Source organism: Erythrolamprus reginae, chromosome 1, assembly GCF_031021105.1.
Source record: "Erythrolamprus reginae isolate rEryReg1 chromosome 1, rEryReg1.hap1, whole genome shotgun sequence".
NCBI classification, from domain to species: domain Eukaryota; kingdom Metazoa; phylum Chordata; class Lepidosauria; order Squamata; family Dipsadidae; genus Erythrolamprus; species Erythrolamprus reginae.
In genome coordinates, this window is record NC_091950.1 from 83,724,130 (window position 1) to 83,744,833 (window position 20,704).

The 20,704-nt window shown below is 41.6% G+C and overlaps 1 protein-coding gene across 2 annotated transcripts in view; it reads left to right on the plus strand.

The window, feature by feature from the left end:
- BAHD1 (bromo adjacent homology domain containing 1) overlaps window positions 1–13,712 on the plus strand; it is a 111,797-nt gene extending 98,085 nt beyond the window's left edge. For both annotated transcript variants that reach the window (XM_070756739.1, XM_070756748.1), the window contains exons 5-7: window positions 5,132–5,208; window positions 7,337–7,428; window positions 10,454–13,712. In XM_070756739.1, the coding sequence (XP_070612840.1) occupies window positions 5,132–5,208; window positions 7,337–7,428; window positions 10,454–10,643 (359 nt within the window). In that variant the 3' untranslated portion in view covers window positions 10,644–13,712. The remainder of the gene's footprint in view (window positions 1–5,131; window positions 5,209–7,336; window positions 7,429–10,453) is intronic.
- The last annotated feature ends 6,992 nt before the right edge of the window (window positions 13,713–20,704 follow it).

Consider the following 20,704-nt stretch of genomic DNA (forward strand, 5'->3'; position numbering starts at 1 on the left):
AATTCACTTAAACTAAGCCCTCTTTTGGTATAGCAAAGAGCACTGGTCTCCAAACAAACTGGTAATTTGTACAAGTCCCTTATCAGTTCTGAGATACTTAGCTTGCAGCTGGGAGGCAATTCACAGTCCTTCTTCTTTCACAAAGTGAAACACACTTTGCTCTGGTTTAGTTTCAAAGCGGGGAAAAATCAGCACACAAAAGGTCAAAGTCAGCAAAGCAGTCACGAAACACAACCATCAGATAATCCTCCACAATGGCCAAACCCACAGGCTGCTATTTATAGCAGCCTCACTAATTACCACAGCCCCACCCAACCACAGGTGGCCTTATTTTCTCTGATAATAATCTCTCAGTTGTTGTTGCCTATGCATCGCTCTCCGCATGCGTGGCTGTATCATTAACTCTTGTTCTGAATCCAAGGAGGAGCTAGATAATTGATCTCCTTCTGAGCTGTCTGCCCCACTCTCCTCCTCCCTGTCACTCATGTCTTCTTGGTCAGAGGAGCCTTCATCATCAGATTCCACCAGGGGCAAAACAGGCCTGCAGCATGTGGATGTCTCCCCCACATCCACAGTCCTTGGGGCAGGAGCAGGGCCAGAGCTAACCACAACACTTAGAATGTAAAAGGCATATATATGATTCAGACAACCTCTCTGTATTCGTGATGGTAATACTTGCAAGCTTGGGTCAGGACAGGAGGATCCAAGATAGGAAATTAAATTAAACCTGAAAGTCCAGTTGGTGACCTGTGGAACTTTCTTTAGTTTACATCAGTGTTTCCCAAAGTGTGGTGCGCGTACCCCCAGGGGTACAGGAAGAGTTTGGTGGGGGTACATGTTGAACCAGAGTTTGGTGGGGATAGTTCTGAAATACACCTTGACTTTTCCAACTTCATATTTATGTGAAGTTGCTTTTTCAGCATTTGTAGACATTAAGTCGAAAAAAAGGAACAGACTATTGGACATGGAACCGCATCTCAGATTAAAATTTAACAATCAGGGAACCAAATTATGACGATCTGTCATCTCAGAACAAACAATTTCATCCTTCTCATTGATCCAAATAAATGTTACTTATAATATAACTTTTATTTATGTTTTATTATGAATAATTTTATTTTCCTTTATTATTATTTTGTGTATGTACCAAAAAAAGAAAAATATTTTGATTGTTATTAAAATACATCCATTTTTTTTGACGAGGGGTACTAAGCGTTACGAAAATTATAGAAGGGGTACACCTATGTCAAACGTTTGGGAAACACTGATTTACACCATCGCTTTAATAAGACAATTGATGCCTATAGACATTCTCAGCCATCCAAGTCATCATTGTCCCAAAGATGTTTTTTCAAGGGTGGGTTCTAACTTACCTTACTGCCGGTTCGCTTCCTTCTGCACCATGTGGTCTGGTCTTGGTGCATGCGCCTCCCTCGTGTGCAAAAAAGTCCCCCAACAATCAAGACAAAATTTCCACAAAAAAAGCTGAAAACAAGATGGCAACATATGAACAGTGCCAGAAACTCTGCTTCTGCAGAAAAAAAACACCAGGAAAAAATCCTCCCATTTAAAAATAAATACATATATATAAATAAAAAGGATGGTGGTGTCCACGGACCGTCACTGACAGAAGTGGTTTCATGAGATCACCAGTGGTTTACTACTGGTTCGGGCAACCGGACTGAACCAGGAAGAACACACTTCTGTGCTTTTTCAAACGGCAAGTAGACTTTTTCAAGTGGCAAGTAAACTTTTTTTCTTTTTAATGTTTGCATCCCATCTAAGAAGTTCTGACTGACTGAACTGAAAAAGCTTCTTGGATGAAAAGCAAAACACCTTCAAGGAAAAACTAAGTCCAGGTGCCTTAAAAAAAAACACCTTTGGGACAATATAATTGATGGTGATCCCTAATCATTAGCCCAATGGGAAAGGAACAGCCTGTATCCCCAAATTACCTTTATTTCTTATTTTCATTTCTATGGCAGTATGACCAGTGATATCATTTAAGGACCAGATTTCAATGTGAATTCTACCAATCTGCCCCACTGGACACTACCACTGATGCCCTCAAACTTTGCCTGCATATGTTCACTCAAATTCTGAGGATTATCACTTTGACAATTTTTCCACTTAATCAGATTACCTATTTTACTCTTTCATTTATCTCCTGACGCAATAGCACCTATTTCCTGAATTACAAATTACCTTGAGAACATGCACGAAATTTAAGGGTATTAATATCTTCTCTTTTAACACTTGATACCAAATTCTATTGTTGTAGGTGCTTCTCAAATCTCAAGCTTACTAAAATCTAGTGTATTGAAAGAGAGGCTGTTACATCAGATTTCTGGGTTCTTCTTCTACTACTACTACTGCTGCTGCTACTACTACTAGTTGTTTTTTTCTCATCATTCCTATCACCCATTTCCTCCCATTTATGACGGTACGACTGTAACTTGTTGCTTGTATCCTTAAGATTTTTATTCATATTGATTGTTTCATCAATGCTTATTTGACCCCAATCAATCACACTAGGCCAATAAAGAATTATATTCTTATAATTTGAGTATGTAGCACAATCTTTTTAATGATTTGTTTGTTATTTTCCTTATTCTTCATGTTAAGATTCTTGAGATCTTCCAGAAGTTTGCAGCACAGTCAGCTACATATACTCTAGTCTTCAAAGCTTTTAGGTCAATAGTTTTTCTTAGAGATGATAAAAGAGGTGGATTTAAGAAACTGAAATGCTTCAACATGATAGAAAAATCTAGATGACGATTCTTCAAAACCTGCTTTTACTAAAATTGGTTTGTATTAATTGGTTTACAACATGCCTATTCTCCCATTACAAAAGTTACAACACAGGAAATATCTTTTACTATATGTATTCTTTTCTTTGGTTTCTAAAGTGAACCATGATTACTCTTCTCTGTCTTCTCATTATCCAAATATACCTGTCAGAAACAATTGTTTCTCTTTTTAATCCATTTTTGAACTCAGATCCACATAAACCTTCATCTTCTCCATGTCTCAGGCTTTGAGATATCTTATTTGCATTCTGCTGAATGGTTTTCATGGGGGCAATTCTAGATTCACACTGACCAGACTACTCTAGGAAAAGCCTTCCCCAGCTGGCACAATAAATACTGTGACTAGTGGATTATGGCAGTTTCTATTTCAGGATTTCAAAGCTTTCTGTATTTAACTGTTCTCAGTTATAACTCCCACAATCATCATCTGAAAAGCTGACTTTGTCACCTGTACAGCTTACACTTCATTCTTGTGTAGGGTTTAATCTTCTTGGAGAATTCACAACTGACATCCCCATCTTAATTGAATTACCCACTGTAAAAGCTTCCTAATTAATGAATATGGGTGTCACCTGTTTGCTCCTAGTATGTCAATTATCTAGAATTCTTGGCATTCTTCAACTATGTACAAAGGTCAGTCCTGTGTTTTGGAATCAGGTGGACCAGCTGTTTTTGTATATCTACAAAATGTAGAACTGGCTCCTTAATCTAAGATATCAGTGTTTAATCCACAAGAGATTGCCCAACCATCCCACAATAAATAGTTCTCCTAACACATGACAAGGAAGGTAGTTAACCCAACAACCCTTCAGATAGCAAATAGACTATGTCTTACAACTTGACCGGACAGTGCTTATACCAATAAAGAGGCTTCTTTTTCTACTTGTATTTTAGCAATTAAACCATTTTGGTGTTCCTCACAGCTTATATTTAAATTCTACTTTTTTGTGAAGTCAAAACTTTCCTTGTAGTCTGTACATATGTATTTAGCAACCATTTTGCCTGCCATATAGAAGTGATTGTTTCCTGCTTGGTGTTCTCTCCTTTTATCAATGATCTCATTGCCTCTTACTCTGTTAAAATCACCATTTCTTCACTCGTCTCTTGTCTTTTCCTGTTCGATTGAAAAACTGAAACAATGGTCCCATAGCTTCTTAACTTTAAAGTTGCTATCATTTACTTCAGCCTGGATTTTTCATTCCTTGAATATTGATCAGTTCTCTTTCTGATTTAACAGAGAATTTTGTTTAAAAACAAAAGCCACAAAACTCACATCAGCCTTTTTTTCCAAGATAATTTTTTTTGCCATCCAAGCAAACACTATCCCTGTGGGCAGGGGTAGGCAAAGTTGGCTCTTCTATGATATGTGGACTTCAACTCCCAGAATTCCTGAGCTAGCATGATTGGCTCAGGAATTCTGGGAGTTGAAGTCCACAAGCCATAGAAGAGCCAACTTTACCTACCCCTGCCGTTGGGCAAACCCTTTGCTTGCAGACATTAATCAGTCTTCGGCCAACTATGCTTGTTGTGCTGCTTCCTTTCACCCTTCCTCTCAACTGCTTCTGTGGATGTGAGGAGTCCATGAAAAGTTTCCCAGTGTCTATGCAAATGATTTACCAAATGAGTGACAGCTATAACTCTGCTACATTTGATCATGGGGGGGGAAGCCCGTTTGCCATCTCATTGTCCAGCAAGTCTTCTTCTACAGCCTTTTCCTCCTGGCCAACCAATGGTATACTAAGTCTTGTTCTGGAATCCTTTCTTATTCTCTCGTTGTTTGTGTTTTGCAAAGTCACATCACAGAAATGCAAAAACCAAATGTAGCCTTCACCATCCTATTTGCAGCTCTAAGACTCTCACACTATGAGCTTGGGGAGTTAGAGATTTCATATAAAACCAGCAAGACGTTGTAGACCGTGTGGCCTTCATTAAACATTATTATCTTGATATCAGAATTGGAACTTCATTGAGGGCCATGATCCACCTTTTGTTCAATTGCTCAAATGCGTGTTACGCAAGGAACTATGAGAATAATAGTTTACTTATGCAGCCCGCATACCACCTCTGCTCAAGTAGGCTGCACTTTCCCCCTGATTTGTTCTTCCATACGGGGAAACTGAGATAGGTGAGAACTTCCTACTAAAAACATCCCCTGCAGTTCTCACCAGCTTCTAGTGTTGGTTATGCGTGGAGGCGTTTCCTATATGTATGGATGCACTGGTGAGCGTGTTAGAGGTAATACGCAGGCTGTCTTTATGTTCTGCTTCATGCTGGTGTGTTAAGAGTATTTAAAAAAGAAAAACTACTTTATTCCTTTCTAGGGGAATTGATGATGAGCCTCCTGTGGTATTATAGACCAGAGCACACTCAGGGAGGTCGTAATTCTAGCATGCATCAGGTGAGTCTTTGGCCGCGATGATCAGCAATGGAACTCCAGGACATTAAAGAGAGCCAACAAACGACGGTGATGGTTCTAACGGTTTCTAATCCTTCTTCAGCCACTTATTTGCAAAGGAAAGGAGGATCATTTTATGTTCCTCCTTTAACAAGTGCTTACTGTTTATTTTACAGTTGGGCTGCATTTTTCTAGACCTGGGAATATTTACGCTGTTCCATTGGCCAGAAAAAGTAGCAAAGGCTACATTAAAAGACTAACACATTTATTGCTTTGGGTGTTTCTGCTGTACCAAACTAACATAGCTGCCCTCTGGAATAAGTCGAGAAGTAATTTGAGTGGCAAGGCATTTAAAGACTTTCCATTACCTCACCCCAAACATTCATAATTTTATAAACAATCCTAAATTACGCTGAAAGTGTCCTTTTATCTCTGTGAATTTGTTACAGGATAGTTCTTGTTCATGTTTTAAAGTTGGCTTTCCTTCACTTTAAGACACAAAAACCTATGGAAGCATTCGCCTTTAAAACTGCAAGGTTATCTTCAAAGCCTGGATTCCCTCCCCCCCAAGACCTACAGTATATTGTTACGACGGCTCCTTTCCAAGATTAGTGTTTTATAGCACAATAAATGCAGAGGTTTTCTATCATTATGGTAATTTTGGTCCATCTATATGATGTTTTTCTCTGTTAAGACTTCGGATGTAGGTAAATTGCTTTCTTCAGTAGCAACAAAAAAAATATTCTCTCCCTTCTTCCCTTCTCCCCAACTAGCTATTCCTATTATTCATTGGAATTGGAATTACAATGAATAATAGACCCCGATAGGATGATCCAACCAGCTTTGATTCCTCCAGATCAAAAAAAATTTTAGGTTAACCCAGTGAAAACATGAATGCCTTTGCCCTTTAGTTTAAAATTGAGCTTTGAGGGAGTGAGAACTTTGAAAAAAGGCCACAGTGTTTCTCTACATCCAAGAAGTGTTGTCAGACTGATCCCAGAAATAAAAATATAAGAACTACTTGAAAATGTAGTCATCTTCTGGTCAAATTATATAAGCGAATGCATCGACAATTGAGGGCTAGGAAATGTCTATGCATATTTCTGAACTGGCTGACTTCCATTTTAGTTAGATACAGTACTTTACATTTCATATAAAAAATAAATACTAATGTGTAATCTATTTAAATTAAATTTCTTTCTTGGCTCCCTCAAAGTGCTGTTTAAAGTGCTCTTTTTTGTACACACAAAATGCCTGGTATAACAGTTATATAACTTAATGTATTGATAGATTTTTGTAACTCTCTCATAAATTAATGTGAATAACTACTGACATCCACCTCCTTTCCCCTACATCCAAGGAACTAAGGTGAGGTGGAAATTATTAGTCAGTGAATGTATGCATTTAAACTTCAAAAAGCCGGATGTGCTATTAAGTGCTGGGATAGGACCAGAGAGATCCAGGTTCAGGGTTCAAATCTACCCTGGATGTTAAGGTTCACTGTTAAGGTTCACTTTGGGCCAATTGTTATTTCTCCGATCAGTTTACCTCAGGATAGTTCTTGTGAGAAGAAAATTAGAAGAAGGGATGGTTTGTTGCTGCCTATCGCTCTGGAAGTAAAAGCAGGATATACATTTACTAAACAAACATTATTGCTGTAGGAGTCAACTAACTGGACACTTGGAGCACTGTCTCATTTTAAAAAACAGAGACCACTATTGCCTTGACATAACTTTTTTTGCTTTTAAACCATCCCTGTTAATAAAACATTAGATCCCACACTAGGCCTTCAGAGAATAAATATATGCTTTGATTAAAATTTTCATCTTGGCGATGAAAAGTTTGCCTCACCTAGTGCATGGGCTCAGAAGATTACACTCCCGAAGGTGAAACGAAAAACCCACACTCTGAATGCTGTGTAAATGACTTGAAAATGTAACCATTAATTTTTAAATCATCACATGTTGGTCTCCTAATACAATCGACCTACTTTTAGGTAGAACTGGGCTTAAAGATGTAACCTGAAGAGGATGTAAAAATAGGAAACATGCTTTAACATACCACAGACAAAAACATGCGATGGAAGGATGTTCTTGCTAGACTCTTGATTCCCTTGTACACTTTCTTGCAGAATGAGATCTTTGCATCCCGACACCAGGACGAGAACAGTGTGGCCTGTATAGAGGAGAAGTGCTATGTTCTGACCTTTGCAGAGTACTGCAGGTAGGTGGTGCTCTTACCATGCTTGTTTTATGGTCTCTGTGCTCCATCAGAAAAGTTCCAGAAGATGCTTTGTTATTGGTAGGGATTCCCCCCTCCCTCCTTCCTTCCTTCTTTCCTCCTCCATCCCTCCCTCCTTCCTTCTTTCCTTTCCTCCTTCCTTCCTTTCATCCTTCCTTGCTTTATTCCTCCTTCCTTTCTTCCATTCCGCCTTCCTTCCTTCCTCATTCCTTCCCTTTTTCCTTTCCTTTTTTCCTTCCTCCCTCCCTCCTCCCCATCCCTCCTTCCTTCCTTTCTTCCTATCTTCATTCCTTCTTTCCTTTCCTCCTTTCTTCCTTTCCTCCTTCCTTCCTTTGTCCCTCCTTCCTTTCTTCCATTCCACCTTCCTTCCTTTCTCCCTCCTCCTTACTTTCCTCCTTCCTTCCTTCCTTCGTTCCTCATTCCTTCCCTCTTTCCTTTCTTCCTTCCTCCCTCCCTTCTCCCCCATCCCTCCTTCCTTCCTTTCTTCCTATCTTCATTCCTTCTTTCCTTTCCTCCTTTCTTCCATTCCACCTTCCTTCCTTTCTCCCTCCTCCTTACTTTCCTCCTTCCTTCCTTCCTTCCTTCCTTCGTTCCTCATTCCTTTCCTTTCTTCCTTCCTCCCTCCCTTCTCCCCCATCCCTCCTTCCCTCCTTCCTTCCTTCCTATCTTCCTTCCTTCTTTTCTTTCCCCCTTCTTCCTTTCCTCCTTTCTCTACTTCCTTTCCTCCTTCCTTCCTTCCTCTCTCTCTCTCGTTCTCTTTTTCTCTCCCCCTCCTCCCTCTTGTTGTGGTTTGTGGGGCATCACAGACAGTTTCAGTATGCAAATTGAATTTTCTTCTTATTTCATGAGCCAGAATCCGAAGGACGATCCATAAATGGACATGTTATAAGCCAGCTATTGTGGCATTTTCACAGATGTTTAATTTTTTCAGAATTCTTTTTAATGTGTCTACTAGGGTATCCATACCTGCTGTAGATCACTAAATGCATTGATCTATGGTTTGCAGCAGCCTCAACAAGGGTTGCAGGTTTGGTAATTCAGCATATATGGAAAGCTCCCAATTGCCTTTTCCTGCTGGAGCATAGCAGTAAAAAAACCACACAAAGCACAATCGACCCTTCCAGTTCAATCATTTGGCCTTTCAGCAGGATGTATTGATTTTGCTGTATTTTTATGACTTTTGATATTTTGTACTATATATTTGTTATGCACCACCCACTGTCATTTGACAGAGTATAAGAACTACGAAATAAATGAGTAAATGAATAAAATGTACCAGATCCAAATGTCTAAATGAACATGTTTGTGCTTTTGATCTTGGAGTAGGAATGCATGGGAAAGAACAATGGGACCATGCTGTTATTTTTCCTCATTTCCCCCCTAAAATATTTGCCAATTCATCCTGAACAAGCTTTTATAGATCTGGAACCCACAGCACCATATCTACAAGGAAAAGAGCAATGTAATCTACTGTAGGAGATTGGTTTTCTTTGCCTTTTATTGTACTGCAAGATTGTGGCACTCTGGTGGCCCAGTGGTTAGAATGCAGTATTGCAGGCTAACTCTGCTCACTGCCAGGAGTTCAATCCTAAACAAGACTTCTATCCCAGTAGCCTGTCGATCAGCTGGTTCAGGGTTAGGCAAAGTTGGCTCTTCTATGACATGTGGACCTCAACTCCCAGAATTCCTAAGCTAGCATGATTGGCTCAGGAATTCTGGGAGTTGAAGTCCACAAGTCATAGAAGAACCCACTTTGCCTACCCCCTGAGCTGGTTGATGGGCAAACAGCAAAAGATTGCTGAAGTCCCACAGTCAAGTGATTTGAAGGTAAATCATTAAGTGAAAGGAACGAGGGGCTTGGGGCTCAGCAGTTTTGGGCTTGGGTCAGGGAAAGGATTTTTCACTACGTGCACATATGTGTGTGCACATATGTGTGTGTGTGAGAGAGAGAGCACAGCCTCCAACTTGCCACCAGGCAATCAGTGGCTAAAATAGAAAACAGAGTCTTCGCTTTGGAAAAACTAATTAAATATCTCAGGGACCGTCTTCTGCCGCACAAATCCCAGCGACCAATTAGGTCCCACAAAGTTGGCCTTCTCCGGGTCCCGTCGACTAAACAATGTTGTTTGGCGGGGACCAGGGGAAGAGCCTTCTCTGTGGCGGCCCCGACCCTCTGGAACCAACTCCCCCCAGATATCAGAGTTGCCCCCACCCTCCTTGCCTTTCGTAAGCTTCTCAAAACCCACCTCTGTCGTCAGGCATGGGGGAATTGAGATATTCCCTTCCCCCTAGGCTTATAAAATTTATGCATGGTATATCTGTATGTATGATGGGTTTTTCTTAAATTGGGGTTTTTTTTAATTACTTTTAATATTAGATTTGTTTATATTGTCTTTTTTACTGTTGTTAGCCTCCCCGAGTCTACAGAGAGGGGCGGCATACAAATCTAATAGATAGATAGATAGATAGATAGATAGATAGATAGATAGATAGATAGATAGATAGATAGATAGATAGATAGATAGATAGATAGATAGACAGACAGACAGACAGACAGACAGACAGACAGACAGACAGACAGACAGACAGACAGATTAGACAGACAGACAGACAGACAGACAGACAGATTAGACAGACAGACAGACAGACAGATAGATTAGACAGACAGACAGACAGACAGACAGACTAGACAGACAGACAGACAGATAGATAATTAAATGGATGGATGAGATAGATAGATAGATAGATAGATGGATAGATAGACGGATAGGATAGGATAGATAGAAGTTTAAATGTATTTATTTATTTAGTCAGTCAGTCAGTCAAGTACATATTGGTAGTATTCATAGATATAATGCTGTTTATATACATGAGTTGGGTACTAATAGGAGGGAAACATTAGGACAGGGATGGTAGGCACGCTGGTGCCCCTGAGTGAATGAATTATGACCGACTGCTGTCAGAGTAACCAAGAATGCACTAGCATCCTTCCCTGGTTGTCTTGCAGATTTTGTGCCTTGGCAAAGCGTCGCGTGGAAGGGATTCCAGGCAAGAAGACGGTGATGGTCCCTCCTTCTGAAGAGTATTCCACCCCTGCCCACCGCAAGGTGCCAGAGGACACTGATCCGGAGTTGGTTTTTCTCTGCCGCCACGTCTATGATTTCAGGCATGGACGCATCTTGAAGAATCCACAGTAACACACCACTGTGGCGTTCAGCGAGCGACGATAGCAGGCCACGAGGCAGGCTAAGCTCTTTGTCCGTGTAGGGGCCTCCTCTGGCGGAGCGCTGCCCACAGGCGCTACATAACAACCCCCAAAGCACTCAGTCCTCTACATCTGGGAGCAGATTTCCTGTTAAGGCAGATCTTCAAAGCACAGCACTTCATATAAAAAAAGCATAAGTGGAAATATATATCTATAAAGAAATGTGTGTCTGTATATAGATATAGGTGCTTGCTTCTGTAAATCTATATCTATATATCTGTACAATGAGCTTCATATAATGGAGGGAGGGTAAAGGGAGGATAAAAGTGGATAAAAGCCAGTAAACTGACTCTAGAGCCAATCTTGTTGGGGATGAGTAGAACATACTGAAGGAAAACCTCAGTGTAGAAGTGAATCAAACTATTAAAAGGTTCCTGATGCCATGTCCTTCTAAAACAAAAGGAGGAGATATATCCTTTTGTTTAGTATAACACTGAAAACGGAGATGAGACCTTGTTTGGGGAGCCCTCGATATACTGAAAATCCTTCTCATATTCGGCATCCATACTACTTGAGAAGGGCCACACTCAAGTATATTGTGTGATTGCCCCGTCAAATAATTGTTGCCTCAAAGCAGAAAGTGGGAAAGGTGTAATAGATCTGCATATCCTTTCTAAGGTTGAAGCTCTAAGCCAATGGCTTAGCATTACCTTACATTGACATCTACAGGACCTATTTCCGAATAAATGCCATAAAAATCAGGAGATCAGGAAACAGGCCCAGCCTTAAAGATCATGCTTATTGGGCACAGCAATGGTGAGGGTGATAAGGTGGCACTTGAAAAGTTCTCAAAGAGTTTGAGACATAAATAGCAGCTGCTACAATTCTGATAATCTTCTCTCCACAAACTTAGAGAGGCCTGCCTATTTGGGGCAGAGGTCATTTATATATATATTTTTCCTTTCCACATCCCATTTTCTTTACTCTCATATACAGTCCTCGTAGAACCTGGATTTGCACACTCATCTAACTTGGGAGGGCTAGAAGCCAGAGTGAAGAAATGATAGCATAGTGCATAGTACTTAAGTGTCAGTCTTCGAAACAGGCATCGTAACCCAGCCAAGTCCGTTTTTGCCTGCCTACCTCTCTTCCCTCCCACCCACCCTAGAATATCTTAACACTGACATACGAACATGCTCATGATGGTGAGACTCTGGCTTCCAAAAGGAACTGGCCTAGGAGAGGTTTGCATTTTGAGAAACTGCTACTTGATTCTCACAGATACTTCTGCCTCTTGCCTTACATGTATAGCTCTTAGAATACTTTAGTTTAGCTTTAACACAAAGCTGTTTCAGTTAATTCTAAAGCAAACCAAAGGACGGCATAAGAAGAGTCCACCCAATCAGTCAACAGCCAGCTGGGATTCCAATTTGTAGATTGCACTAATTTGAAAGGAGAATCAACACTGTATTAGTCCATGTACCTGCTGACAGCCAGAGTTGCTCACCTGAACTTAGGGACCTATGTAGTTGTCCGTCCGTCCCCCCTTTTGTAAGGGGCGAGGGACATTTAATTAGTGTTCAGTTATTATCAAAGCATTCTACGGCTTTAATATTGTTATTATTTCAAGTAGAGTTAGCACTATATCTTCTGACCCTCAGGCTAGAAGCAAACGTTTGGCCACCAGTTCTATATATATATATATATATCTGTTCTGGAGAAAGTAGCCCTACCATATTCAGCTTCTTGTATGTTGACACAAATGGTACCTGCAGGCTTACTCTACATACCAAAGAGGGGAACTGATGGGAGGGGGGTAAACTCTGAAAAAAAGTCTAACCAATGGTGGCTAGCAGAGATCAGGTGATGATTGAATTCCATCTGGAATGGGTATATTCCTGCTTAGAGGAGGAATCTTCCACCCTATGGCCGAGCATGAATTTTCCAAGCTTGCTTGTGTCAGGGTAGCGGCTTCCTTTTATCAAAACCTGCCGCTTGGGCACGTAGAAGGGCTCTTCGTTAACTAGGGCTGCAAAGCATCTCTTGTGACAGCACAGGTATGGAAGCGAAGATTCCCTACAACTTTACTTGACGCAGGGGAAAGCCACCTGGATGGGGGGAACTGTTTGATGGGAGGGGTAAGCCTTGGGAGGGCAGTATTACATGCTCTGCAGCCATGCCCCCATTCGTCCACTTGCCAAGTCAAGGAGGGAAAGGTAGAGATAAAAGGCTAACCTAGGTTGGAGTGTGTATGAAGAGTTGGCTGGTCTGATCTATGCAGAATCAGATTCGGAGTCTTCTGTTTTTTTCTTTCTTTCTTTCTTTCTTAAGTAGAAATGGGAGAGAAACTCTAGTGCCAGAGAGCCACTTCCGAAAAAGATATTTCAGAATTCATGGTGTGGTGGCTGGAATATTCAGCATGATGATTCAGATTCCTGCCCTCGTAAAAGAAGATGAAATTTAGCTTCAGAAACAGAGCAAGATTGTAAAATCCTGGTTTCTGTCGCTCCTTTCTCACCCTCCTTTATCTGGCTTCTCTAGGCAGGAAAGCAACAGTAGTCTACAAGCAAACAAAAGAAATTAGTTATGTACCCAATTCTGAAATAGGGTTGGAGCCCCTTTTCTGGAGAACAGGAAAAAAACACACACCCTTCCCTGCTTCTGATAATTGTCAGAATCTACTTCAGGCCAAGAATATTGTTTTAAAGATTTGTGTAGTTGTTTTATGCTGTTTGCAGACAGCATGTAAATGATTTGAAATGTCTTATCTTCAATGAAAATATTTCATGCTTTTTTAAATCTATTAGATATGGAAATATTTTTGAAACTGAAAATGCAGTCGGTAGAATTTAAATTGAAATGTAATACATGTAAAATATATTTTAGTTGATAATTTTGTAAAATGCACTTTTTGTGTCTCTCCCCTTGTTTCCCGGATCTGTATTTCAGTGTTTACAGATGGAATGAGAACATTCCCTATACTCTCCTTCTGTGAAAAAGATATATTAGAAGTAATTCTTTAAAATAAATTTGAGAAATTGTATTGACTTAGAAAACAAAACTAAAGCTGTTGTCTAGTTTTTATTACGGGTACTGTATGTTTTAGTTGAGACTGCACAGGAACAGGGGAAGACATTGTGTTTATTTTATTAATTAAATGGATAATCCTGCCATACACTTGAAGTGGCTCAGAAATAATGGTATATAAAATACATTCATTCTTCAAAGTGGATGAAATCCACCATGCACATTTTCATTGCACGATATTTCATATTAGGAAGAAGACTCTTTGCTTCATGCCAGCGCATCTCCACCAAGTTCTCTCTGGGCCTTGGAGGAAAATGCATAATGGACGTCAAGCTCTCTTCGCCCAAAGGTTCATTATTGATGACTTCCGAAATAGCGGAGGGGCTGAGTGGCTGCAGTAATCCCAAGGCTGAAATTAAGAATCCTTTTCCCTGAAGGATTCTTTTAAGCTGCAAGTAACAGCCCAAACTCGGAGATCAGAAGGTGACATTTTGAAGACTGAACTCGGAAGAGAAGCAACTCTACTTCAGTTTTCATTCTGTTCCCCTGCAGCATCCGATCTCTTGGTCTCTTCACCAGGAACACTTGAAGCAAAACAAACAGCAAGCGCACTCCTGTAAGAATTCGTGTTGAAGCAGACAAAGAAGTGAGGCGCTTGAATTGAAGGGGGCCTTGGCTCTGTTAGAGACTTCGGAAGCATTTGAAGAGCCTTGCGACTGAATGATAGCAATACATTGTGGGCTTTCTGTCAGAGCAAATGAGCAGTGCAAAGCAAGAAGAGAGGGTGAAATACATTAAACATATGTTAGAGTACTACGAGGGTTAGTAAGGTTACAAGGCACATAGCTCTCGCAGGGAATGTTCGCGGGGGAAGTTGGTATTACTATCGTGTAGCGGGAAGCCAGCGGAAGAGAATGAGCAGGGCCAGTGGTCAGTAGATCATCAACTGGCATGGTGAAGGTTAGAGATGAGTGTCCTCATTCCGTTTCCCTCCAAGTGCGAAGTGTGCGCTGTAATACACTACCTGAGTGCTAAGGTCATAAATGCTGCTGCGATGGGTGTTGTGGTTAGCTCTGGCCCAGCTCCTGCCCCAGGGAATGTGGAGGTGGATGTGGGGGAAACATCCACATGCCACAGGCCTGTTTTGCTCCCGAGTCTACCAGCGAAGTATCCTCTGACGAAGGAAGTGTGGGTGTGATGGGAGAGGGGCTTGGCTGACAACCCAGGAGGAGATCAATCCTCCTTAACTTCCTTATCTTCTTTGGATTCAGAGGAGGAATGTATGACTGACCCACGCATGCGTAGAGTTATGCATAGGAGAGAACAGCTTAAGAAATATTACAGGAGATAAGAGAGGCCACCTGTGTTTGGGTGGGGCTCCAGTAATTAGAGCTGCTGATAAAAATAGCAGTGGGCTGGTTTGGCCATTGTGGAGGATTATCTGATCATAGTTTCGTCAAGACCGTGGATTGTTGTTTCCTGTTTGTATTCAAGACTGCGTGTGGAATTCCTGGACTCTGGATTATACTTTATTGTGAGTGTTTATCACAGTTTGGAGAACATTAGTGGACTCAATTTTCCAGTTACTGGAAAATGCATTTAAACTGCATTGTTTGTACAAGAAATCCCTTTGAAGTTTAAAAGGGAGTTTTTTCTTCTCTTCTGTTGATAAAGAATGTTTATTTTGAATTCAATCGTGTGTGTGTGTATGTGTGTGTCTGCTTGGACTAATTACCCTGTAATTACGGGTGGTTGGCACACGCTGGCAGAACAATGGGTACCCAAGATTTGAGCGCGATGGGTGCCCAAGATTTGAGCGTGATGGGTGCCCAAGATTTGAGCGCGATGGGTGCCCAAGATTTGAGCGTGATGGGTGCCCAAGATTTGAGCGCGATGGGTGCCCAAGATTTGAGCGCGATGGGTGCCCAAGATTTGAGTGCGATGGGTGCCCAAGATTTGAGCGCGATGGGTGCCCAAGATTTGAGCGCGATGGGTGCCCAAGATTTGTGTGCAGTGGGTGCCTAAGATTTTTCTCGCCAATTGCTAAGTTTTGAATCTTTTGGCTGAAGGAGAATGGTTATGGTGCCACTGCATTGATTGACATTTGTTCTCTAGCGTATGGTGAAAAGTCCAAGTTTTATATCCCTTTTTTGTTGTTCATTCTCTTTTTTTAATAGAATTTTTAAATTGATTTTTATAGTAATAATAGAACATTAACACAACAAGTAACAATGTGCCCAGTGCTCAGAGTGTCCACCACCAAACATCATTCATACCCCTCCCCCAAGATGAGGGCATATTTTCTATATAAACATTTTAACTTAAGAGCAATAGATGTATTTACATATTTAAAAGTAATTCTAATTTATTCTTTGTACCTTGGTCTCAAATTCTACTAACCACATATCCTCTTACCTTGTCCAAGTTTTATCTCCTGTCACTATATAGTTGAGAAAAGCCTTGCCTTCAATCTTGAAACGGTCAAGAAATTCTCAATCAGACTGGCTCTCGATTTTGTGCGCTTCAGTAAGCATCTTGGGTACCCATCACAGCAGCGTTCATGCCCTTAGCATTCAGGTAGCTGTTATAGCACGCACTTCACACTTGGAGGGAAACGGAATGAAGAGGCTCGTCTCTAACCTTCACCACAACGCCAGTGGATGACCTACTGACCACTGGCACTGCTCTCTTCCCACTACACCAGTGTTTCCCAACCTTGGCAACTTGAAGATATTTGGACTTCAACTCCCAGAATTCCCCAGCCAGCGAATGCTGGCTGGGGAATTCTGGGAGTTGAAGTCCAGATATCTTCATATTGCCAAGGTTGGGAAACACTGCACTACACAAAAGTAATACCAACTTCTCCTGCGAACATTCCCCGCGAGAGTTACGTGCCTTGTAAACTTACTTTCCGGATAATCCTCGTATTTTGTTGCAGCGTGCTACTAATGTAGCTTTTCCCCACTTGCTAGTGCAAAAATACGTCACTTGCATTTCTACATTTCATTCTGTTATCCAGGACAGTTAAACTAAGATTTTCAGAAAGACAGGCAATTAAATGGTAAAGAAGTGCCATCTGGTGGCAGAATAGCAATTTGGAGAAGCATCTCAGTCTTACCGAATTAAGGAGCCAATGAATTGAGCAGTTGTTGCTTGATGTGCTATTTATGCTTCATTTTTAAAGGCATCAGCTTTCCTTTGGCTTTGAATGGTGGGGCCATGATTTGCCTATCACAGAAAGGAGATTGAAGTCCAAAACTAAACTTATTTTCCATTTAATTAATTCAGTGTAGCTAAGGTAAGCGTTATATAACAAGCAACATTTATGGATGCCCTTCATCCGTCCATTTTAAAGTTACAAAGTGCCATCAACTTTGCAAGACGGGGCAGTTCTGCAGTCCACTCCACACCCCAGGATTTGTAGATGGGACCTGCTACTCTTACACCTCAGATTGGGCAGACAGTGCGGTCAGGCGGGAATGCAAGTAGAATGCTTGGCTGCATAGCTGGAAGTATAACAAGCAGGAGGAGGAAGATTGTGATCCCGCTGTATAGATAGAGCGCTGGTGAGACCACATTTGGAATACTGTGTTCAGTTCTAGAGACCTCACCTACAAAAAGATATTGACAAAATTGAACGGGTCCAAAGACGGGCTACAAGAATGGTGGAAGGTCTTAAGCATAAAACGTATCAGGAAAGACTGAATGAACTCAATCTGTATAGTCTGGAGGACAGAAGGAAAAGGGGGACATGATCGAAACATTTATATACGTTAAGGGGTTAAACAAGGTTCAGGAGAGAAATGTTTTTAATAGGAAAGTGAACACAAGAACAAGGGGCCACAATCTGAGGTTAGTTGGGGGAAAGATCAGAAGCAACATGAGAAAATATTATCTTACTGAAAGAGTAGTAGATGCCTGGAACAAACTTCCAGCAGATGTGGTTGATAAATCCACAGTAACTGAATTTAAACATGCCTGGGATAAACATATATCCATCTTGAGATAAAATACAGGAAATAGTATAAGGGCAGACTAGATGGACCATGAGGTTTTTTTCTGCCCTCAATCTTCTATGTTTCTATCACAGTCATATGATATAACATTCCTCATGATTATTCCTTCGAAAACATTTCGCTTTTCATCCAAGAACTGAAGAAACTTCTTAGATGAGAAGTGAAATGTTTTTAAAGGAAAAGAAAAACAAAGTCTAATTGCCTTATGAAAAAAAGCACTTTTGAGACATTCATCGTGAATCATGCCTGCAAATTTCCTCAGAAAAGCAACTGACTTTTACACCAGACGTGCTAAAGTGATAGACAAAACACTGACAAACTGGTCTTGAACCAACAAATTCAAATGTACATTTACAGTAAATACACTACGTTCATGAGATCTAAGAGCTGTACAGCTTGCCCGTGCTAAAGCTTAGCAGGCCAACCCTTGTTTGCATTTCTAAATGCCAATGAAAGTGTATGAGAGAGAATGTAATGAAATGGTTCCCTTGGATAGTAGGCTGTTGGCCAAGCCAACAGATAGCACCTCTGTTCTTGGCAAGACTTCAAACACACTGCCTCAGGGAGGTACAGCATGATAATACTATAAACCTCTGACAATGCAGGCATTACAAAGTTTATTAAAACAAAGATAGTGTTGCCTTTATCCTGTCTAAACTAACTAAACACTACTGTATTATCACAGAAAAAGGGAAGTTGAACCAGAGTGCTTTAGAGGGGTTGGGCAGGAAATTTATTTATGCTTTTTTATTTGGGTTTGTTTACTTAAGAGTCATCCATGTTAACACTACTAAAACATATTAGAAAACATTGCAATTCCAAAGGACATGAACATTTAGCAGCAATAGGTTTTATTGTTATTTATTAAAATGTGTTTTATTTTATTAAGCAAACAAAATAAGTTTTGATAATTCTTTAGTGGCTGACTTTCATTGGTTTCCCCACAGGACTTCTCTGGTACCCTAAAAAGATTGTTTGGAAAGATCCTCAATCTAATGCAGTGTTTCCCAACCTTGGCAACTTGAAGATATTTGGACTTCATCTCCCAGAATTCCCCAGCCAGCAGATGGGAGTTGAAGTCCAAATATCTTCAAATATCTGAATTCTGGGAGTTGAAGTCCAAATATCTTCAAGTTACCAAGGTTGGGAAACACTGATCTAATGTACAGTAAAATGGTTTAGTATACAGATAAATGAGTCCATGAAGTCAAGTCCACAGGAAGGCTAATATTATTTTCATTCAGATTGGCGATAACAACACAATATTGCAAGTGAGGCTGTGCTGTACCTTCTTCCTGTCTTGAGTTAAGTAAATCAGTTAGGTATCTGAGTCAGCAATGATAGAATTTGAATGTTGTAGATTTTAAAAAAAATGTTTCATCCCCTTCAGCCTGTTGTGGTTGGCTCTGGCCCAGCTCCTGCCCCAGGGAATGGGGAGGTGGATACAGGGGAAAATTCAACATGTCACAGGCCTGTGTTATTGCGGACAGAATCAGTTCAGAGTTTAGTTTCCTCGGACGAAGAAGAAGGTGGGAGTGACTGGGAAGAGGAAGGCTTGGCACACAGCCCAGGCAGTCAATCTCTCTTATCTTCTGTTGATTCAGATGATGAAATTTTGGACCCATGCAAGCGCAGAATTATGCATAACCTGTTTCCCCAATAGTAAGACACCCCTGATTGTAAGACGTATCGGGGGTTTCAGGGGGGTCGGCTAATATAAGCCGTACCCCGAAAGTAAGACATATGTCTTACTTTCGGGGAAACACGGGGGTATTGCCGGGGGGGAGCCCGATGACATCGCTTCCAAGCTCCCCGCGCGCCCCTCGCCTTCGCCTCGCCGCGGCGCCACCGCCTCTTCCCCGGCTTGGCAAAGTGAAGGACGGCGGCTTGCAGCGAAGGCGCTCGTCCCAGCAACCGAGTCCTGCCGAGGCTCGGCTGCAAGCGGCCAGCGAGGCCGACCAGCTCCGAGGCGAGCGGCCGGAGCTGCGCCCTCCTTCGCCCGCCTCCTTTCCGGCAGGCAGGTGGGGCTGCCCAACTGCACAGAGCGGCTCCTCCCCTCCAGACACACGCTTCCCCGACACGCGTCTGTGGCTCCACGCGTGCACGCCGCTTGGAGCCCTGAGGTTGAACTTGGAAAAGGGCTCACGAGGCTCCTATCCCGCGGCTGCCCTTCTGGACTCTGGGGAGATGCCTTCGGGAACGTGACCCTTTCCATTTTTTTCCAATGTAAGACATACCCCGAAAGTAAGACGTAGTGGGGCTTTTGGGGGTAAAAAGAAAGTAAGACACTGTCTTACTTTCGGGGAAACACGGTAGAAGAGACCAAGTAAGAACATATTACAGGAAATAAGGGAGACCACCTGTGTTTGGGTGGGGCTCCAGTAATTAGGGCTGCTGCTATAAATAGCAGCATGTGGGTTTGGCTGTTTTGGAAGAATATCTGATCGGAGTTCGTCAGGAATCTTGTGTTGCTGGACTTTGTTGCTTTTTCACGCCTTTGAAACCAAAGCAGAGCAACGTGTGTGTCTCACTTCGTTGGAAGAAGTCAAGTTTGGAGCGGTTAATATTAAGTTTGAATCTGTTGCGTGCTCTTGTGTTGTTGCGGTTGAAGCTGAAGTAGTCATTGACAGGCTGGACGTTGCGGCATATGATCTTGTGGGCAATACTTAAATCGTGCATTAGGCGTCGTAGTTCTAAGCTTTCTAGACCCAGGATTGTTAGTCTATTTTCGTAGGATATTCTGTTTCGAGTGGAGGACTGAAGGGCTCTTCTGGTGAAGTATCTTTGGACATTTTCAAGGGTGTTGATGTCCAAGATGTGGTATGGGTTCCAGACAGATGAGCTGTATAGATTGTTGGGGGCAATATGCTTACTCTCTGTAAACTGCTTAGAGAGGGCTGTAAAGCACTATAAAGCGGTATATAAGTCTAAATGCTATTGCTAATGCTGTTGCCCCAGCTCCTGCTCGCCTACCAGTTTGAAAACATGCAAATGTGAGTAGATAAATGGG